This window comes from Sinocyclocheilus grahami, unplaced genomic scaffold, assembly GCF_001515645.1.
Source record: "Sinocyclocheilus grahami isolate Dianchi unplaced genomic scaffold, SAMN03320097.WGS_v1.1 scaffold176.1, whole genome shotgun sequence".
Taxonomy (NCBI): domain Eukaryota; kingdom Metazoa; phylum Chordata; class Actinopteri; order Cypriniformes; family Cyprinidae; genus Sinocyclocheilus; species Sinocyclocheilus grahami.
In genome coordinates this window covers 3,163,175-3,179,152 of record NW_015505355.1, presented here as the reverse complement: position 1 = coordinate 3,179,152, position 15,978 = coordinate 3,163,175, and the positions used below count along the sequence as shown (strand labels likewise).

The 15,978-nt window shown below is 36.7% G+C and overlaps 1 protein-coding gene across 1 annotated transcript in view; it reads left to right on the top strand.

The window, feature by feature from the left end:
• Positions 1 to 5,074: 5,074 nt before the first annotated feature.
• ppm1la (protein phosphatase, Mg2+/Mn2+ dependent, 1La) overlaps positions 5,075 to 15,978 on the top strand; it is a 13,097-nt gene continuing 2,193 nt past the window's right edge. The window contains exons 1-3 of the mRNA XM_016283670.1: positions 5,075 to 5,994; positions 15,270 to 15,444; positions 15,528 to 15,689. Coding sequence (XP_016139156.1) covers positions 5,596 to 5,994; positions 15,270 to 15,444; positions 15,528 to 15,689 — 736 coding nt within the window. The 5' untranslated portion in view covers positions 5,075 to 5,595. The remainder of the gene's footprint in view (positions 5,995 to 15,269; positions 15,445 to 15,527; positions 15,690 to 15,978) is intronic.

The following is a 15,978-nucleotide window of genomic DNA, read 5'->3' as shown; positions in this document are numbered from 1 at the left end:
TGTACAAGTGCCTGCACACAAACAGCAAACAAATGCACTGCAGAGGATGCCAAATGGAAGCTGATAAACTAGATCTTTACATTTTCTGAACAACAAAATACCGCTAATATTACCTAGTCGTTGACTTGCCTCTCCGTTCTCTTCTCTAAGAGAAAACTGTATCCAGATCACTACCTTTTAACTACGAGTGCCTCCTCGTCGCCCCTCAGTCCAGCCAATGAGAGCGTTTTCTACTGCATGGGCAGGTGACATACACTTGGCACAGTCCTGCGGATTTGATACCTGAGGAGAAGCCTAATGAGATGGCTTTAGAAAGTTAACTTATCAGTCTTTCTTATTCTCCTGCATCTGTAGCCCTTGTGTTATATCGCTTAAAAAGGCAATTAAAGTGCAGATGTTTACACACAAAAGTATATGCACATACACCTGTCTGTGTCCTGTTCATTCATTTTTCATATGACTGTGAATAAACAGGAATTCATGTTTTGTGTCTGATTTTTTTTAAGCTCTCACAAAGTTTCAGTAGCAAAATTGCATGCTGCACAATGTTAAACAAAGGTCGAATAAGTCATGATTTTCCCAAGGATCAAAGAGAATCAGAGACTTTTGGGGGATTTTTGAACGGTCTCAGCGGATAAAACACTAACACTTGGGGGGCGAATGGTCGTGTATCCTAGACGCCTTCAAACCCTTCCATCAGACACACAGTCTACTTCCTAACAGTATAAATGTACAAAATTTGAACGAAGAAACCTCGGGTCAAAACTGCCTTTTACAGAAATGTGGCCTGAATTCTATGTAACTGGTCCATTTGGCCGAGGCTCAAAGGGAAGTTAAATAATCAAAGCAAATGAGACGTTGGCCCATGAAACAAAGTCATGGCAGTCTTTCTGCAGCTGTCCGTCAGGAAATCCAGCACTAGTGACTTTTATATCTCAGGGGGTTACTGACCAGAGTAACCCCAGAGTTGAAATGTTCATCTCGTACCTCGCTGTGTGATATGATGTCTCCCAGTGGTGCAATGACATCAGTGCCGATCCTAGACTCCTGGGGGCCCTACGCAAAACTGTGTCGGCTGGGGGGCGGGGTATGATTGGTTATGAACGAATGAATGAAACGCATTTGTCCGTGTTTCACTCGTCGCGGAAAGCGCTTGAGAAACATTGTCTCTTCCGCGGCACGGTACACTTTCAACTCGTTTTTTTAGTCTCGAGCAAGACTACGACACATTCACATTACATGATATGACTGATTTTTTACGTAGAAAGGGCGACAGTGCACCGCATTAAAAGAAATGATCATTCATGTTTTCATAACTGCTGGCCAAATTCAAAAACAAAACTAAATTTAAATCATCTTTGAGAGCTGGTGTTTCGGGGGCCCTACGCAGCTTGCTTATTTTGCGTATAGGGAGGATTGGCTCTGAATGACATCATTCAAGGAAAAAGATTTTAAATTACACCTCCAGTGTTTGTCAGATCAGTAGTGTGTTATTAAAGCGTGACTCAGATCGTGTATTCAGACCGAGGTTATGGCATTTTAAACTGGCCATACATCTTCAACAACTTTTACATTATCTGGAGAAACGTGCTGCCACCACAATACTATGGTGTAGCTATAGTGTATAATATCACCATCAGTGTAAGTCTATGGGACTATTTGACTCCCGTTTTATTGTTGGAGCATGTGGTGTACCTGCAAAAATGAGACAACCCCTGCTGACCCTTGTGACTGTTTCAAGGTCAAAGTCTGTCAAAGATTGTTGTAAAATTTCTTGTAGTGTAAAACTCACTAAAAACATTTGTTATTATGAATAAAAATTATGATTATCAAAATAATTATTATTGAAGTAGCCTATTTATAGAAAAAAGTTTTACCTTGAAAAATATATTTGACAACACATATTCAAGGTGTAAGAAAAATGTGGTGTTCATTTTTACTTGGTTACATGTTGTAAAATTTCTTGTAGTGTAAAACTCACTAAAAACATTTATTATGAATAAAAATTATGATTATCAAAATAATTATTATTGAAGTAGCCTATTTATAGAAAAAAGTTTTACCTTGAAAAATATATTTGACAACACATATTCAAGGTGTAAGAAAAATGTGGTGTTCATTTTTACTTGGTTACACCACGTGACATTTTTAATCATTAAATGAAACTTTTGTTGAAAATCGTCTAAAAGTTTGTCAAAATCATACGAAACAACTTGACAAACGTGTTTTAATGTTTCAAAACAATATTTTGTCATTGACCAAATCACTTCGTACATGATGTAAGATAAGTTACAGTATATGCGCCGAAACTGAATGATTGAGAGATGTACAAATAAACGTTACTCAAAATTGTATCAAATTTGATACTTGCATTTTTAATATGCTTTTTCTAAAAAAAAAAAAATGATGTATGGATAATGTGGAAGGCATGTAGTTGATTGCGTACAAGTAAAATCTTGATCATGTTGATAATATAGAGGCCTTAGAAATTGACGCATCAAATATGATACAGTAGGTTTTATTGGATTAATGATTTTTTGCATTAGCTTGTTAATTTGAAATGATGTGGCAATTAAATAAAATTTAATTGTACGCATTTATGAATGAAAAAATGTTTTTCTGTATCTTTTTATCTTTGTCATTGACCCATCAGTCACATTGTATCACATGATGCAAGTCAAGAGGAGTGACAGTATGCACTGAAAATGAATATAGGCATACAGGTTTGTTGAAATCTCCAACTCTAACTATGAATGATGAACAGCACTCAAACAAACAGCGATGTGTTTTAGCTGGCATTACCCTCTCCACTTACAGCGCCCATTAGACTTGTCTAGCACTGTTTCTGTGGACACAAGGGCACCATTGGGAGATGGGAGGCTGTGGGCTGTTACCTGAGCCTGTATAGCCACCCTCTCGCTGCTGCTACACAGGCCATATGCATTAGCTTCAAGTGGCTCGAGGCTAAATGACATGCCCTTGTTGCCAGGTAGGCAAAATGGAAACCATTAGTCAAACCAAAAGATCCATTTCTCTACACCTCACTAAGCTTCCAGTACTGGAGCACCACAAAAATAAATCCCATTGGACTTCCGTGATGAAAATGAAATCAATAGGATGTGCATCCATTATTCAGCCTCTGGAAGGCTAACAGTATGGCAAGCACTTTTCTGCATCGCGGTTTTGCATCAGTTTATCCGTTACTGGCAGTGTGTTTACTTGTGGCATCCCTAAATGACAAGCCTGTGCAACGTCATGTCAGGGCATGAAGAAAAATAACTGGTTTAAAATCGTTAAGGGTTTTCTTCAGTGTGTGGCATTTTACAAAAGACGAGGATTTCAACGTAATCTTTCATCAACGAAGGTGTTAACGCATATAGCAGTTTTAAATGGGTGGTTGGCATGTATTTTAACCATGCAAACCCTACCGTATGAAATAATATTCAAAACAAATAATTTTTTATAGAACAGTTTATTGAACCAAAGTCAAAATATAAAAGAACAACTATATGTCTTTTATGTGTTATGATATCTGATGTCAGGCATTTATGTTTACTAATATAGGAAAATATGATGCTCACAAAAATATAAAAAAGTAAGATGCAATTCTGAGCGTTTATATATCTTTAAATAATTATTAAGATGATATGTTAACGCTTAGTTTTATGAACAAAGCTCTGTTTCAAAACGTAATCAATGCAATAATGATTGAGAGGTGTACAAATAAATGTTCAACAAAAGCCTGCTGTATTATATTTGACTCGCATTTTAACATTTATATATTCGTCTTTAAAAGATATATGATTGATGTAGAATGCATTTGTGTACAAGTGGTGTTTTCAGCAAAGATCATGTTGGTAGTTTACAGGCCGTAGAAAAGCATGTATTAAATACGATACAGTAGATTTTACAGAGTTAATTCATTTTTGCCTTTGCTTGTTCATTTTAAATTGCCTTACAGTGTAGCAAATTACTACAATAATTAGGAAAAAAATAGTTTGCTTTTAGGTGAACTAGAAAGCTATGGATAGCCGTATGCCTGACATTCTATATAAACTATCGATATATTCTTCCAAAACGTTTTATCAAATTCATTTGCCCTGGTTTTGGATTGGTTGCTTTGAGATGTCGTTTCACCAGATAGGCCTATGTAGCCTAGATTTAGCTTAACATAAACAACAGACAATGGACAACCATATTAAATATTCTACAAATAAATATATTATTATAATAATATATAATTACACCCATGAAATGTCTAAAAGAAAGGAATATCAGGTAAACTATTAAAGCCAATGAAAAATAAAATGTTCTAAAAATCCTGAAATCGATTTACCGATTAATTGATTTTATTCGACATGACTGATATTATACATATAAAATGTACCCCAAAAAAAAACCAAGGTACAAATTAAAACCCACAATTCTGTGGCCAGTGTTGTGACGTCACGGCCTTTCAGGTTCATCGGCTGATACGTCACGCTGCTGAAGATATGTCCTTTATTTTTCTCTTGTAATGTTTCATCACATAACTAAAGTTAATATGAACTGTAATGTACACATTAAGGATGTTGTTTTGCCTTTTTGAAAACCAGAACAAATCTTTAGGATCTGCTGTTAACTTTCTTATCCTTGTGGCAAAATTCTATTTTCACAAACAAAGGTTTCTTAAGAAAATACCTACTTTTATAGATTTCTTATGTGAAGTAGAACATTGAATTAAATCACTAAGAGTAATTAATAACAAAAAAAATTATTTATTTTTTGAAGAGATATGATGAGATCTTTCATGTACTGTGATTAATACCTGTTTTTGTTTTTTATATATATATATATATATATATATATATATATATATATATATATATATATATATATAAATCCTCTTTTCTTTATTTGTTCTGTTCCTGCCTTTATGTTCATTAAAAAGCTGTTTAAATGCAAAATATATATATATATTTTTTTTTATTATTATATTTTTTATATATATTTTTTTCGAAAATTAAAAAAAAAAAATATTAAAAAAAAATTAAATAAAAAGGTACGTCACGCTGCGGCATCGGTAGTACAAAAAAATCGGTTTGCTGAAATGTAGTCTGACGTAGGCTTCTGAAGCTAGCGGACCGATATGTTGTCATGTGTTTAGTGTGTGTAGTGTCTATTTTCCCCAGTCCACCAGGCGCTGCAGTCAGTCACGCGGCCAGCGCGCAGAGGACGCCAGGCAGCGGCGGCATGTGCAGCGGCGAATTAGCGCTATAACGTGCGTTAAAACGCTTCGTGGCGCGAGCGAGCGAGTAAATAACAGCCCGTTTTGAGCCGAGACCGTTTTGAGCCGCAGATGGCTGTATAGGAGGGAATGTGTTCGCTGTCGTTGGGGGTAATGGGATCTGTGCGGTTATATGCAGCGCGTCGGTAAGGCGCTAGAGCCAGACTGCAGCTGAAAGCACCGGGAACTCGCTCCATTCTGCGGCTTGTAACATAACCACCGGCCATTCGAGATTTCAGGGGGTGACCAAACACGTCAGGCTGCAGATGGGCTTTAGTATCGGTCTCATGAAGTAATTTGAAGCCCATACTTCAGTCCCCGAGCGTGTGATGATAGGAGACACAATGACGCTTTTGTCTCTTTTGGGTCGCATCATGCGTTATTTCTTGCTCAGGCCAGAGACCTTGTTTCTGTTGTGTATAAGCTTGGCCCTTTGGAGTTACTTCTTCCACACGGACGAGGTGAAAACCATCGTCAAGTCCAGCCGGGATGCCGTGAAGATGGTGAAGGGGAAAGTGGCGGAGATGATGATGAACGACAGGCTCGGCGGTCTGGACGTGCTGGACGCGGAGTTCTCCAAGACCTGGGAGTTCAAGAACAACAATGTCGCGGTGTACTCGATCCAGGGCCGCAGAGACCACATGGAGGACCGCTTCGAGGTGCTGACCGACCTGCTGAACAGGAGCCACCCTTCGGTCTTTGCCATTTTTGACGGCCACGGCGGGGAGGTAAGAAGCGTGGGTGCTGATGAGAGTCAGGGCGAGAGCTTTAACGCTACATACTCTAGTTTACTGTTAAAGGTGGAATTCTACAAAGAACGTTCGGAGAACGTTGGAAGTTGGTTCCCAAAATAACCAAATATTAAAGGGGTCATATGATGCTTTTCTTAAAGATCATTATTTTGTGTATTTGGTGTAACAGAATATGTTGACATGCTTTAATGTTCAAAAAACACATTATTTTTCAAATACTGTACATTATTGTAGGTCCTCTATGCCCCGCCTCTCTCAAATGCTTCGTTTTCTACAAAGTCCCTCCTTCCGACAAGCGCAGTCTGCTCTGATTGGCCAGCTGACCCAGTGCATTGTGATTGGCCGAACACCACAAGCACTCGTCGGAAATGTAACTCCCCTCACCATAATCGCAAGCTTCATCTTTCAAAATAAATGTAAAGACAGTAAATAATGTCATTAGTTTTACCATCAGTTCAAGCCCGAAAGGGGAACAGACACGTCCATAAAATGCATTGCTGTTCTGTTGTAAGAGATCTTAAAGATTTCTAAATGCATCTACTTCCGGAAGGCCAAATAAAGTGCTTTTGCTTTCGCACTGAAACACACAGCGTCTCCCTGACATGCTGCTTCAACACTAACTGCGGTTACTGAAACCACGCCTTCTTTCTTTGCGTGCACATTTGGGTGGCATTATGCAAATATTTCCACATAGTGAGGTAGATATGTGGGGGCATGTTAGAACGAGCCGTTTTAGGGGGGCGTGGCAGAGTCTTAACTTTGGTTTTGAGACTTTAGTCTTTGCAACTTCAGGGATCTTATCTATGCACAATCAGCTTGTAACACTCCAAAGAGAAAGGAAAACTTGAAATCGCATCATATGACCCCTTTAAGGGAACGCTCTGTGTTAGCTGGGACGACCTTCAATGGAGCAGTTAATACAAAAATGTGTTTACTCACCCTCATGTTATTCCAGACTTAATTTCTCTGGAACATGAAATGAAAGATTATAAAGTAAATGATGGACATTCTTTTAAGTACTGAATGCAGATTGGGACTGGGGATGTAGGCTAAGGCTTAAAAAAGGAAACAAATCACCCTTAAAAAGTATCATAAAAGTGGCACCTCTGAACAGTGTGAATGTTTTTACGTTTAAAGGAATAGTTCACAAAAAATATTCTCTCTAGCCTCTAACCTTTTTGTTTTACGTCTGGTGTAATTTTACTCCATACAATGAGTGAATGGTCTTTTGTGTTGGATGGGGAAAAAAGAAGGTCATACAGATTTGGAACAACACCAGTCTGTGTAAATAATGGGTGAACTGTCCCTTTAAGACAGACTATTTTCAAGGTTTTATACACAAGTCATTAAAGTCAATTCGGGGTTATTATAGTTAGGTAAAACTAATAGGCTACTAAAACTAAAAATATTTTTAAAAAATCGTTCCTTGAATTACAAACTTTTTTATTTCATCTAGATGCCAAGCTTCTCATTTTAATTTAGTTTAACTTGATGTACTAAAATAAATAAAACTTACTTATTTACTAAAAGCTATATAGATAAATATATATTTTGTTTACATGCGCATGTGTGTGTTTAATTACAGAAAAAATGAAATTATATAAAAATACAAACTGATTCTAATTTTTAAGAAGAACTATAATAGTGTCTCAGTGACACTAATATTATTTGAAATTATCAGACCAGTTGGCTAATTCACATAGGTTGTCCTTCTGGTTTATGTTAGTACCAGAATACCTTGTTGTAGATATTTTCAGTTTATTTGCAATTTGAGTAAATATTGTGAGAATAAGTTTTTTTTTTTTAGTTTTTTTTTTATATATACCTTTTTCTGTATATCCTTTAGCCACACTCAATAACACACCATTGGTTGACCACAACATTTTAGGATTAATATCCCTTCAATATAAGTTTCTTTTTTTTTTTTCTTTTTTTTTTTGCCTTTCTTACAAATAATATTATGACCTGAAAGTTGTTTTTAATGCATTACAATGTAGAATCTGAGAGATTTTCACAGACTGCCTTTGCAATGGTTATATGAGTACTCTAATGCAGTCAATTGAGATTCCCATGATACTTGTCTGGTGCATTCAGTCAGTTCCCCTTCCCCCCCCCAGACATCTGCTCCGTCCAGTCTGATTCCCCAGCCTGTATGGAGCACGGACAGATGTTCATTTTATCTTCTTCACTGTGCAGTAAAGCAGATGAATGCTGGTTGGCTTAATGTGTGAATGCCTTCAGAGATGCTCTTAAGCAACTAAATTAACAGCTCACAAGGTCTAAGGAGATCTGATAGATTTGGAAACCTATTAAAACAGCTCAGGAAGCTCTTTGAATTTGGACTTTACAGATCAGCTATTTTCCTCAGCATTCTAGTGGGCTGTTTCTGGCTCTCATGATCATATATGGAATGCCTAAAATCTATTTATAGTGCTATTTGTTTATACGAATGTCCAGGGGCCCTCCTGCTATCCAAGCAGTTAATAGATTAAAATGTGCCAACCTTCAGCCCCAGTAAAAGGTCTTTTAATCTACACTATCTCCTTCCATAAATATTTGCTGACCCAAACGTCCTGACATTGAGTCTTATCTGTATATGTACACTTGGCAAATTGATATCTGTACTGGCTGATTTTTCTGGTTGTGAAATGGAAAGGCCGTGATAATTATTGCCTAAACTAAACTGTTAATGTTGGATTACTGACACAGCCACTCAATAATAGAAGAGTGCTTGAGTTTTTATTACTACTGTATTGAATAGGGCTGGGTGATATACTTAACATTTGATATCTCAATATTTTTCCAAATTGATGATATTTTTGCCTTTGATCTGGAATAATTAAAACGCTGATTTTCTTCTGCCCCAATTTAAAAAAAAAAAAAAAACTATTTGGATAGAACAGCATGTTTAGTGCAAAAAACACAAAGTAAAAAAAAAATGTAGAACTAATGACTATACTACTTTTTATTAAATTAACACATGTAGATGCAACGGTATGAAAAAAGAGTGCAAAAAGAGCATTCTGACAGCTTCTTTAGTGCAGCGTAACTCACATACTTCATTTTACACTGTGCAGCTGGGGTAAATCATGCAAGTGTTTCACAAGTTTGTAGCTAAGAACTAGGCCTGGGCGATAAAACGGTATCGATATTTATCGACGGTACACCTACGATAACGATATTAAAAAATTTCGATATAGGCACGTGCTATGAGTGACGCAGACAGCACACACAAACACATAATTTAATAATAATAATTTATGCATTTAGCAGACCCTTTTATCCAAAGCGGCATTTAGGCTATACATTTTTTTACCAGTATGTGTGTTCCCTGGGAATCGAACCCGCAACCTTTTGCGCTGCTAGCGCAATGCTCTACCACTGAGCCACAGGAACAGAGTTGCATGCTGAATTGAGTGCTGTGCCTGCCTGAGATGAGGAGATTGTGAATAAAAAAATGAATATTAGTCGAATTTGAAATAAACATTTGCATTTGAATGCAAAAACAGTACAATCGAATGTTAGGTGTGCGTCAGGGAGCGTCATCAGTGGAGCACGAGATGCGGTGATGATGATGTAAGTGACGTTATAGTTTAATGTTTTGTTAGTCTAGCCCACGAGATGCGCAGTTGCTGCGTTATTCATTCAAAATATTAGAGAAATATAGTAGCTCAATGCGTAGAAGATCTTGATTAGGTTAAAATCGAAACCAAGCCATTCACACAGAACGCATATTCAGCGCGTTTCCTAGACGGACAAATACGACTGCTGCACTCGCGTCACAAGAGATGTATAGAAACTTTTTGAAAACACCTCACAAATTTGTAGAGGTTTCTTCCTTTTCGTTCATTTAGACGTAATGCACGTTTTTGTATAGGCAGTTATTTCCTTGCGATGACAATTTAATGTGCTGCATTATTTTGCTCATTGTGCCCTCCTGTGACCTCTGGAAACAAGCCAAACGTTTAACCTATTAATCTGCATATAAAACATTAGAAATTAGATATTTGTTTAATTTTTATTTTGTGTTTGACTGTTAAAACAAAACAAATATATGTTGTTTGTCTCAATAAATTGAGTTAATTTAAAAGTGCAGTGGTTAAATGTTAACATTTTTTCTATTGCTCTGTTTTAAAAAAAGGTTATAAAAAATGTCAATAATTATCGATACCAAACGATATGATACATTATACCGTTGATACATTTTTTTTAGCTATATCGCCCAGCCCTACTAAGAACACAAGTCTGTCAACTTTTTCTGGTTGAGGAGATGCTCTGCGGCATGACATTGTTCCCAACGGCGCTAAAAACTCTTTCAGATGAGGAACTAGTAGCTGGAACACACAAGCATTCTTGGCTAGTTTGCAAGAGGAGTGAAATTGCATATTGGTGCCATCTTTGGCACATTAATCTTAATTGTCACGATTCATGATATTCTGTTATTTTATAAAGATTATTCAATTGTTGTGATAATATCTCTACTATTTGATCTATTGCCCAGCCCTGCTGAGCAGTTAACACAGATTTTAGACTTTTGTAGCTTCCCGTTAGATTTCTTTGGTCAATCAAATCCAAATTTTGTTTGGTTATGAGCAGGGCTTCAAAAACTATCAAGAGGAAAAGAAGGATGAGATTGATTCAGAATAGATGACCGGTTTAGGATTGGTATGTTGTAAAGGAAATTTAGGGGGAGGGGGATTAAATAATAATGAATTGTACTAAAAAATATCAAGCCGCACAACTGTTTTCGACAGTAATAATAATTCAAAATGTTTCTTGAGCAATTCAGCATATGATTGATTTCTGAAGGATCATGTGACACTGAAGACTGGAGTAATGATGCTGAAAATACAGCTTTGCCATAAATTACATCTTTGAAATATATTCAGAACAAAGAAAACAGGCCTATTTAAAATTGTAATAATATTGCACTGTTACTGTTTTTACTGTATTTTTTATGAAATGCATTTCTATCTTCACCACAGCACGCAGAATAGCAACACTGTTAGGTTTAATTATACATTTATTTTTTTACCAGAAATGATAGAGGCAGTCTTTTCCAGCCTTCCACAGTTCTCGGCGCATAAATCTGATACCAACCAACAGGATGAACACCCCACCCAGTCACAAGTCTCAGACTATTTTTATTGACTTTTTTCAGGCTGCTTGCAATCAGTCATTTTTTATCATTGTTCATGTATTACAGCTGTGAAGTGCTGTACTTGTTTTCTTGGGCGACAGTCGTCTGATTGAAACACCTCAGCAGTAGATAGAATTGATTGATGACAATAGCTAATGGTCAAATAGCCAAAAATCAATCATATTGTGGTTTAGATTTGCGCGTGTAATCAACATGTAATGCAAATATAAGTTTGCAATGCAAATGTAAGTTCAGATTTAATGTCAAAAGCAAAAACTAGGTCTGGAGTTTGATCCAGGGGGTCTGTTAAAAATACCCGGTTGTTTCATCATCTTTTGCCCTGTGGTGTCTGCTAATGAAGAGAGCTCCCGCTAACAATGACTAGCACAGTTGGCCTAATCAACGCTTGTCTTACGCATCCGTTGCTCTTCCTCTATTCCCCGGTGGTCTGGTTTTCTCGTTATTGTAATCTTGAATTAGGCCTGGTAAATTGAGCTTTTAATTAGCGATGCTGGTTCGAAAGTGTGAGTGTTGTGACCTTATGTATGAATTACTGTGTAGTCTTCTTTCTTATTTAAATCTGATTCTAAATGCTCTGAATTGCTGAATCCCATCAAAACATTATCAGGTCTGTGTGTGTGTGTGTGTGTGTGTGTGTGTGTGTGTGCCTGGTATTTATCACGTTATGGGGACCAAATGTCCCCACAAGGATAGTAATACTAGTCGATTTTGACCTTGAGGTCCCCGTGAGGAAACAAGCTTATAAATCATACAGAATGAGTTTTTTTGAGAAAGTAAAAATGCACAAAGTTTCCTGTAAGGGGTAGGTTTAGGGGTAGTTGTTGGTGTAGGGCAATAGCACATAAAGTTTAAAACCATTACGCCTATGGAGAGTCCCCATAAAACATGGAAACACAACATGTGTGTGTGTGTGTGTGTGTTTGAAAGAAGTCTCTTATGCTCACCAAGTCTGCATTTACTTTTAGAAATACAGTAAAAGCAGTAATATATTGTGAAATTATATTACTATTTAAAATAACGGTTTTCTATTTTAATATATTTTAAGGTGTAATTTATTCCTGTGATGCAAAGCTGTATTTGCAGCATCATTATTTCAGTCTTCAGTGTCACATGAACCTTTAGAAATCATTGATATGCTGATTTACTGATCAAGAAACATGACCTATTATTAATATTGAAAACGGTTATATTTCTGTGCAATAAAATGTTTTTATAACATTATACATTTTATATCATTTATATTTATCAAATAATATTTACCAACACTTTTGATCAATATAATTCACATCCTTGCTGAATAAAAGTATAAATTGTTTTTAAAAAAAATGTACTGACCCTAAATTGATGAACAGTAATGTATTTTTTTGCATCGACCTTCTGATAAGTAAATCAGAATCAGAATCAGAATGAGTTTTATTGCCAGGTATGTTTACACATACGAGGAATGTGTTTTCGTGACAGAAGCTTCCACAGTGTAAGAGAATGACAGTGACAGAACAAAAAACACAGATAATAAAAAATAGAAAAATAGAACAAGTAAATAAGGAATAAAAATATACAAATCGACAATTGTATGTACAGGTATATAACAATAGACAGTTGTATGTACAGGTATATTATGTGCAAATTGAAATGTAGACTGAGTGTGTGTGTTAGATAAATAAGTGTATGAGTGAATAAATAGTGTGTGTTCCACAGTTATTGTCAAGTGTTCATGAGATGGATGGCCTAAATGTAATGCTACAGACACGGCAATACCTATTTTTTATTTATTTTTATTTAACATTGTGGTAATGAGAATTAGGGGTCAAAATGTGCTGAATAGTCATTAAAATTATGCCACAATGCAAAAAAAAATCTTAAAGGTCTTAAATCACAGGGATGAACTGATAGGAACACACATTCACAGGAATACAGCGATGCGTTTGAACACAGGTGCTTAACGGCAGTAATAAAGCCCTCATTGTGCTGGTGTGTGAATGAAGTCAAATAGACGCCTGACTGTAGTGTGTTTGCGGTGGGAGGGTCTTGAGTGGATAGAGGTCACTGCGGGTCACCACCGCTCCACTGTCTTTGTTCCTGAGACACAATGATCAACATACTTTAAATAATTCCGATTGTAACGCCTGCAGAGAATTGTGCTATTGTCAGGCGTCACAATTGATGACTCTAATTGGCTCAAATTAGCAGTGTTGAGAAAGCTGCTTTACCCTTTTCAAATGGTAACTAACTACATTCAAGTTAAACGGACAGAGTTTTAGAGTTGATTCTTATAGTCTGGACTCACATTTAGGGGACACAGAATTCAGCAATCCCCTATCTCTGAGCTTAAAAGGCTCGACTGTGTGTGTGTGTGTGTGTGCTATTTACGGTTTTAAAATCACTGCCGTGTGCAAAGTGACCCTGAGCTATATCTGCTTGTTCTGCATGAGCGATGCTTCTGCGTAAATAATGCATCGGCTTCATCAGGAGGCTCCGCCATGTCTTTTCTGAAAAGCAGAGACTCACTGTTGCCCGGGATGTGGCTTTGAAAGAGACTGCAGCGTTCTCTTGGCAGACAGGTATTATGTTTGCTTCTCTGGTTTCATCATTGTATTTATAGCGTGGCATTGCTGAGTCACTGGCAAAGGCTTAAAGTTGAAAACGCACAAGGCTGTATAGTGTGAGCTGCTGAATGGAATCCAAAGCATCCTGACGGATGATGGGGAAACATAACGCTCTTTGACTTGGTATGTTTTGGTGATCTGTCAGTGTTTGGAAAGGGCTCTCGCTCTCTAGAGACTTTCTGTCCCTTCATCTGTATTCTGCTGCAAACTCCATCTGGCTAGAGCTCTCAGGCCTCCTTTAAAGAGACAGTTCACCCAAAAATGAACGTTCCGTCATCATTTACTCCATACCTGTGTGACTTGCTTTCTTCTGCTGAACACAAAATAAGATAAACTGTTTAGATATGATATGAAATGATAACTGTCATATCCTCTTTATATGTTCTGCAGAAAAAGAAAAACAGGTTTGGAACAACATGAGGGTGAATAAATGATGACAGATTTCATTTTTGGGTCAACTGAGTTAAAAACCGAAAAACGTTTTTATTTTTATTTTTTATGAAATTAGGATTTTACTATGTGGGTGAATATCATCAATAACATTCCTGTGTCATATTTCACCCCAAATCAAAAAAAAGGAATGAGATTTTACCTTAAGAAAATGAAATGATTTTTGAGTTTTGCAGATTTTCCTCTAATTCTCATTTTCAGAATGCAGAAATCGTATTATCATTACTATAATGAGAGAGAAATATACATAAAATGTGTATAGTGTTATTTGTTGTACTGCCTTTAATTTATGCTGTCTTAAATATAAAAATCCCTCTAGTGCAGTAATGCGTTACTGAGAATCACCGTTAAGAACAAATGGAAATTTTAAAAACATGAACATTAATTGTGATTTTAAATATTTACCAATCTTTGACACTATCCTTCAAACCACTTGATTTTAGTCATGTGTCAGGAAGAAGTTTTAAATCATGTAAAAAAAAATCACATTCCTTTATATAATTTAATAAGTATGCTGCATAATTTTTACATAAATACATCTGTGGAGCAATATTTAATCAATATAAGGTAGACACTATTTGTATTTAAAATGTTTTCTATGTAAAACAAAAAAAATGTACATGTGTATATATGTATTTATTTATTTATTGCTTTCAGTTGAATTATAATTTAAAGTAAATCCACTGATAAAAAGACAAGCTTTTTTATGCATGACACTAAATTGCGATTTCAATCGTGACCAAAATAATCATGATTTATGTTTTTTGCCATAATCAGGCAGACCTAATTATGGTAATGCCCATAGGTGCTTAATTGTCATGAAATCTTAAAATAAAATATTATTTCTTTTGACACGTTTTCACGAGAGCAGCCCACTTCGCTCATCTGCGTTTCTTTCTTTCCTTGTCAAAAAGGTTTTCCACATTATTATCAGTTAGCTGTAGAATTCCGAAAGAACTTCATGAATATGAATTCTAAATGCTGAAGTGTGACAGGAACAGTGAGTTCCTCATTGTTTTTGCGGTTTCTCTCAGGCAGCCGCTGATTATGTGAAGGCCCACCTGCCCGAGTCTCTGAAACAGCAGCTGCAGGCCTATGAGCGAGAAAAGAAAGACGCTCCTCTCTCCTATCCCGCCATCCTAGAGCAGCGCATTCTGGCTGTGGACCGGGACATGGTGGAGAAGTTCTCTGCCAGCCATGATGAAGCAGGTGAGCAGGGACGAGAGTGTGTTTTAGCTTGATTTAGCTGACTGGAAACCGTAAACAATGCTGAACCCTTCTTTTGTCTTCAGGCACGACGTGTTTGGTAGCCCTGTTGTCAGACCGTGAACTGACTGTGGCAAATGTCGGAGACTCTCGCGGCGTTCTCTGCGACAAGGACGGCAACGCTGTGGCCTTGTCACATGATCACAAGCCTTACCAGCTGAAAGAGCGCAAGAGGATCAAGAGAGCAGGTGAGGTACTACAGCCATAACTGATGGTTTTGGTAGGCTTAAACTATTTTGACACGTACAAAAAAAGAAGTGCTTCGGCTACAAAAAACCCATCCAAATTCGTATCTTTTAGGCACTTTTAATTATTATTTCTTATTTATCAGTTAATTTATTAAAATGTAGGTCATTTTTTTAGGGACATATGTACCCTGGAGCACAAAACCAGTCTTAAGTCGCTGGGGTATATTTGTAGCAATAGCCAAAAATACATTGTATGGGTCAGAATTATTGATTTTTCTTTTATGCCAAA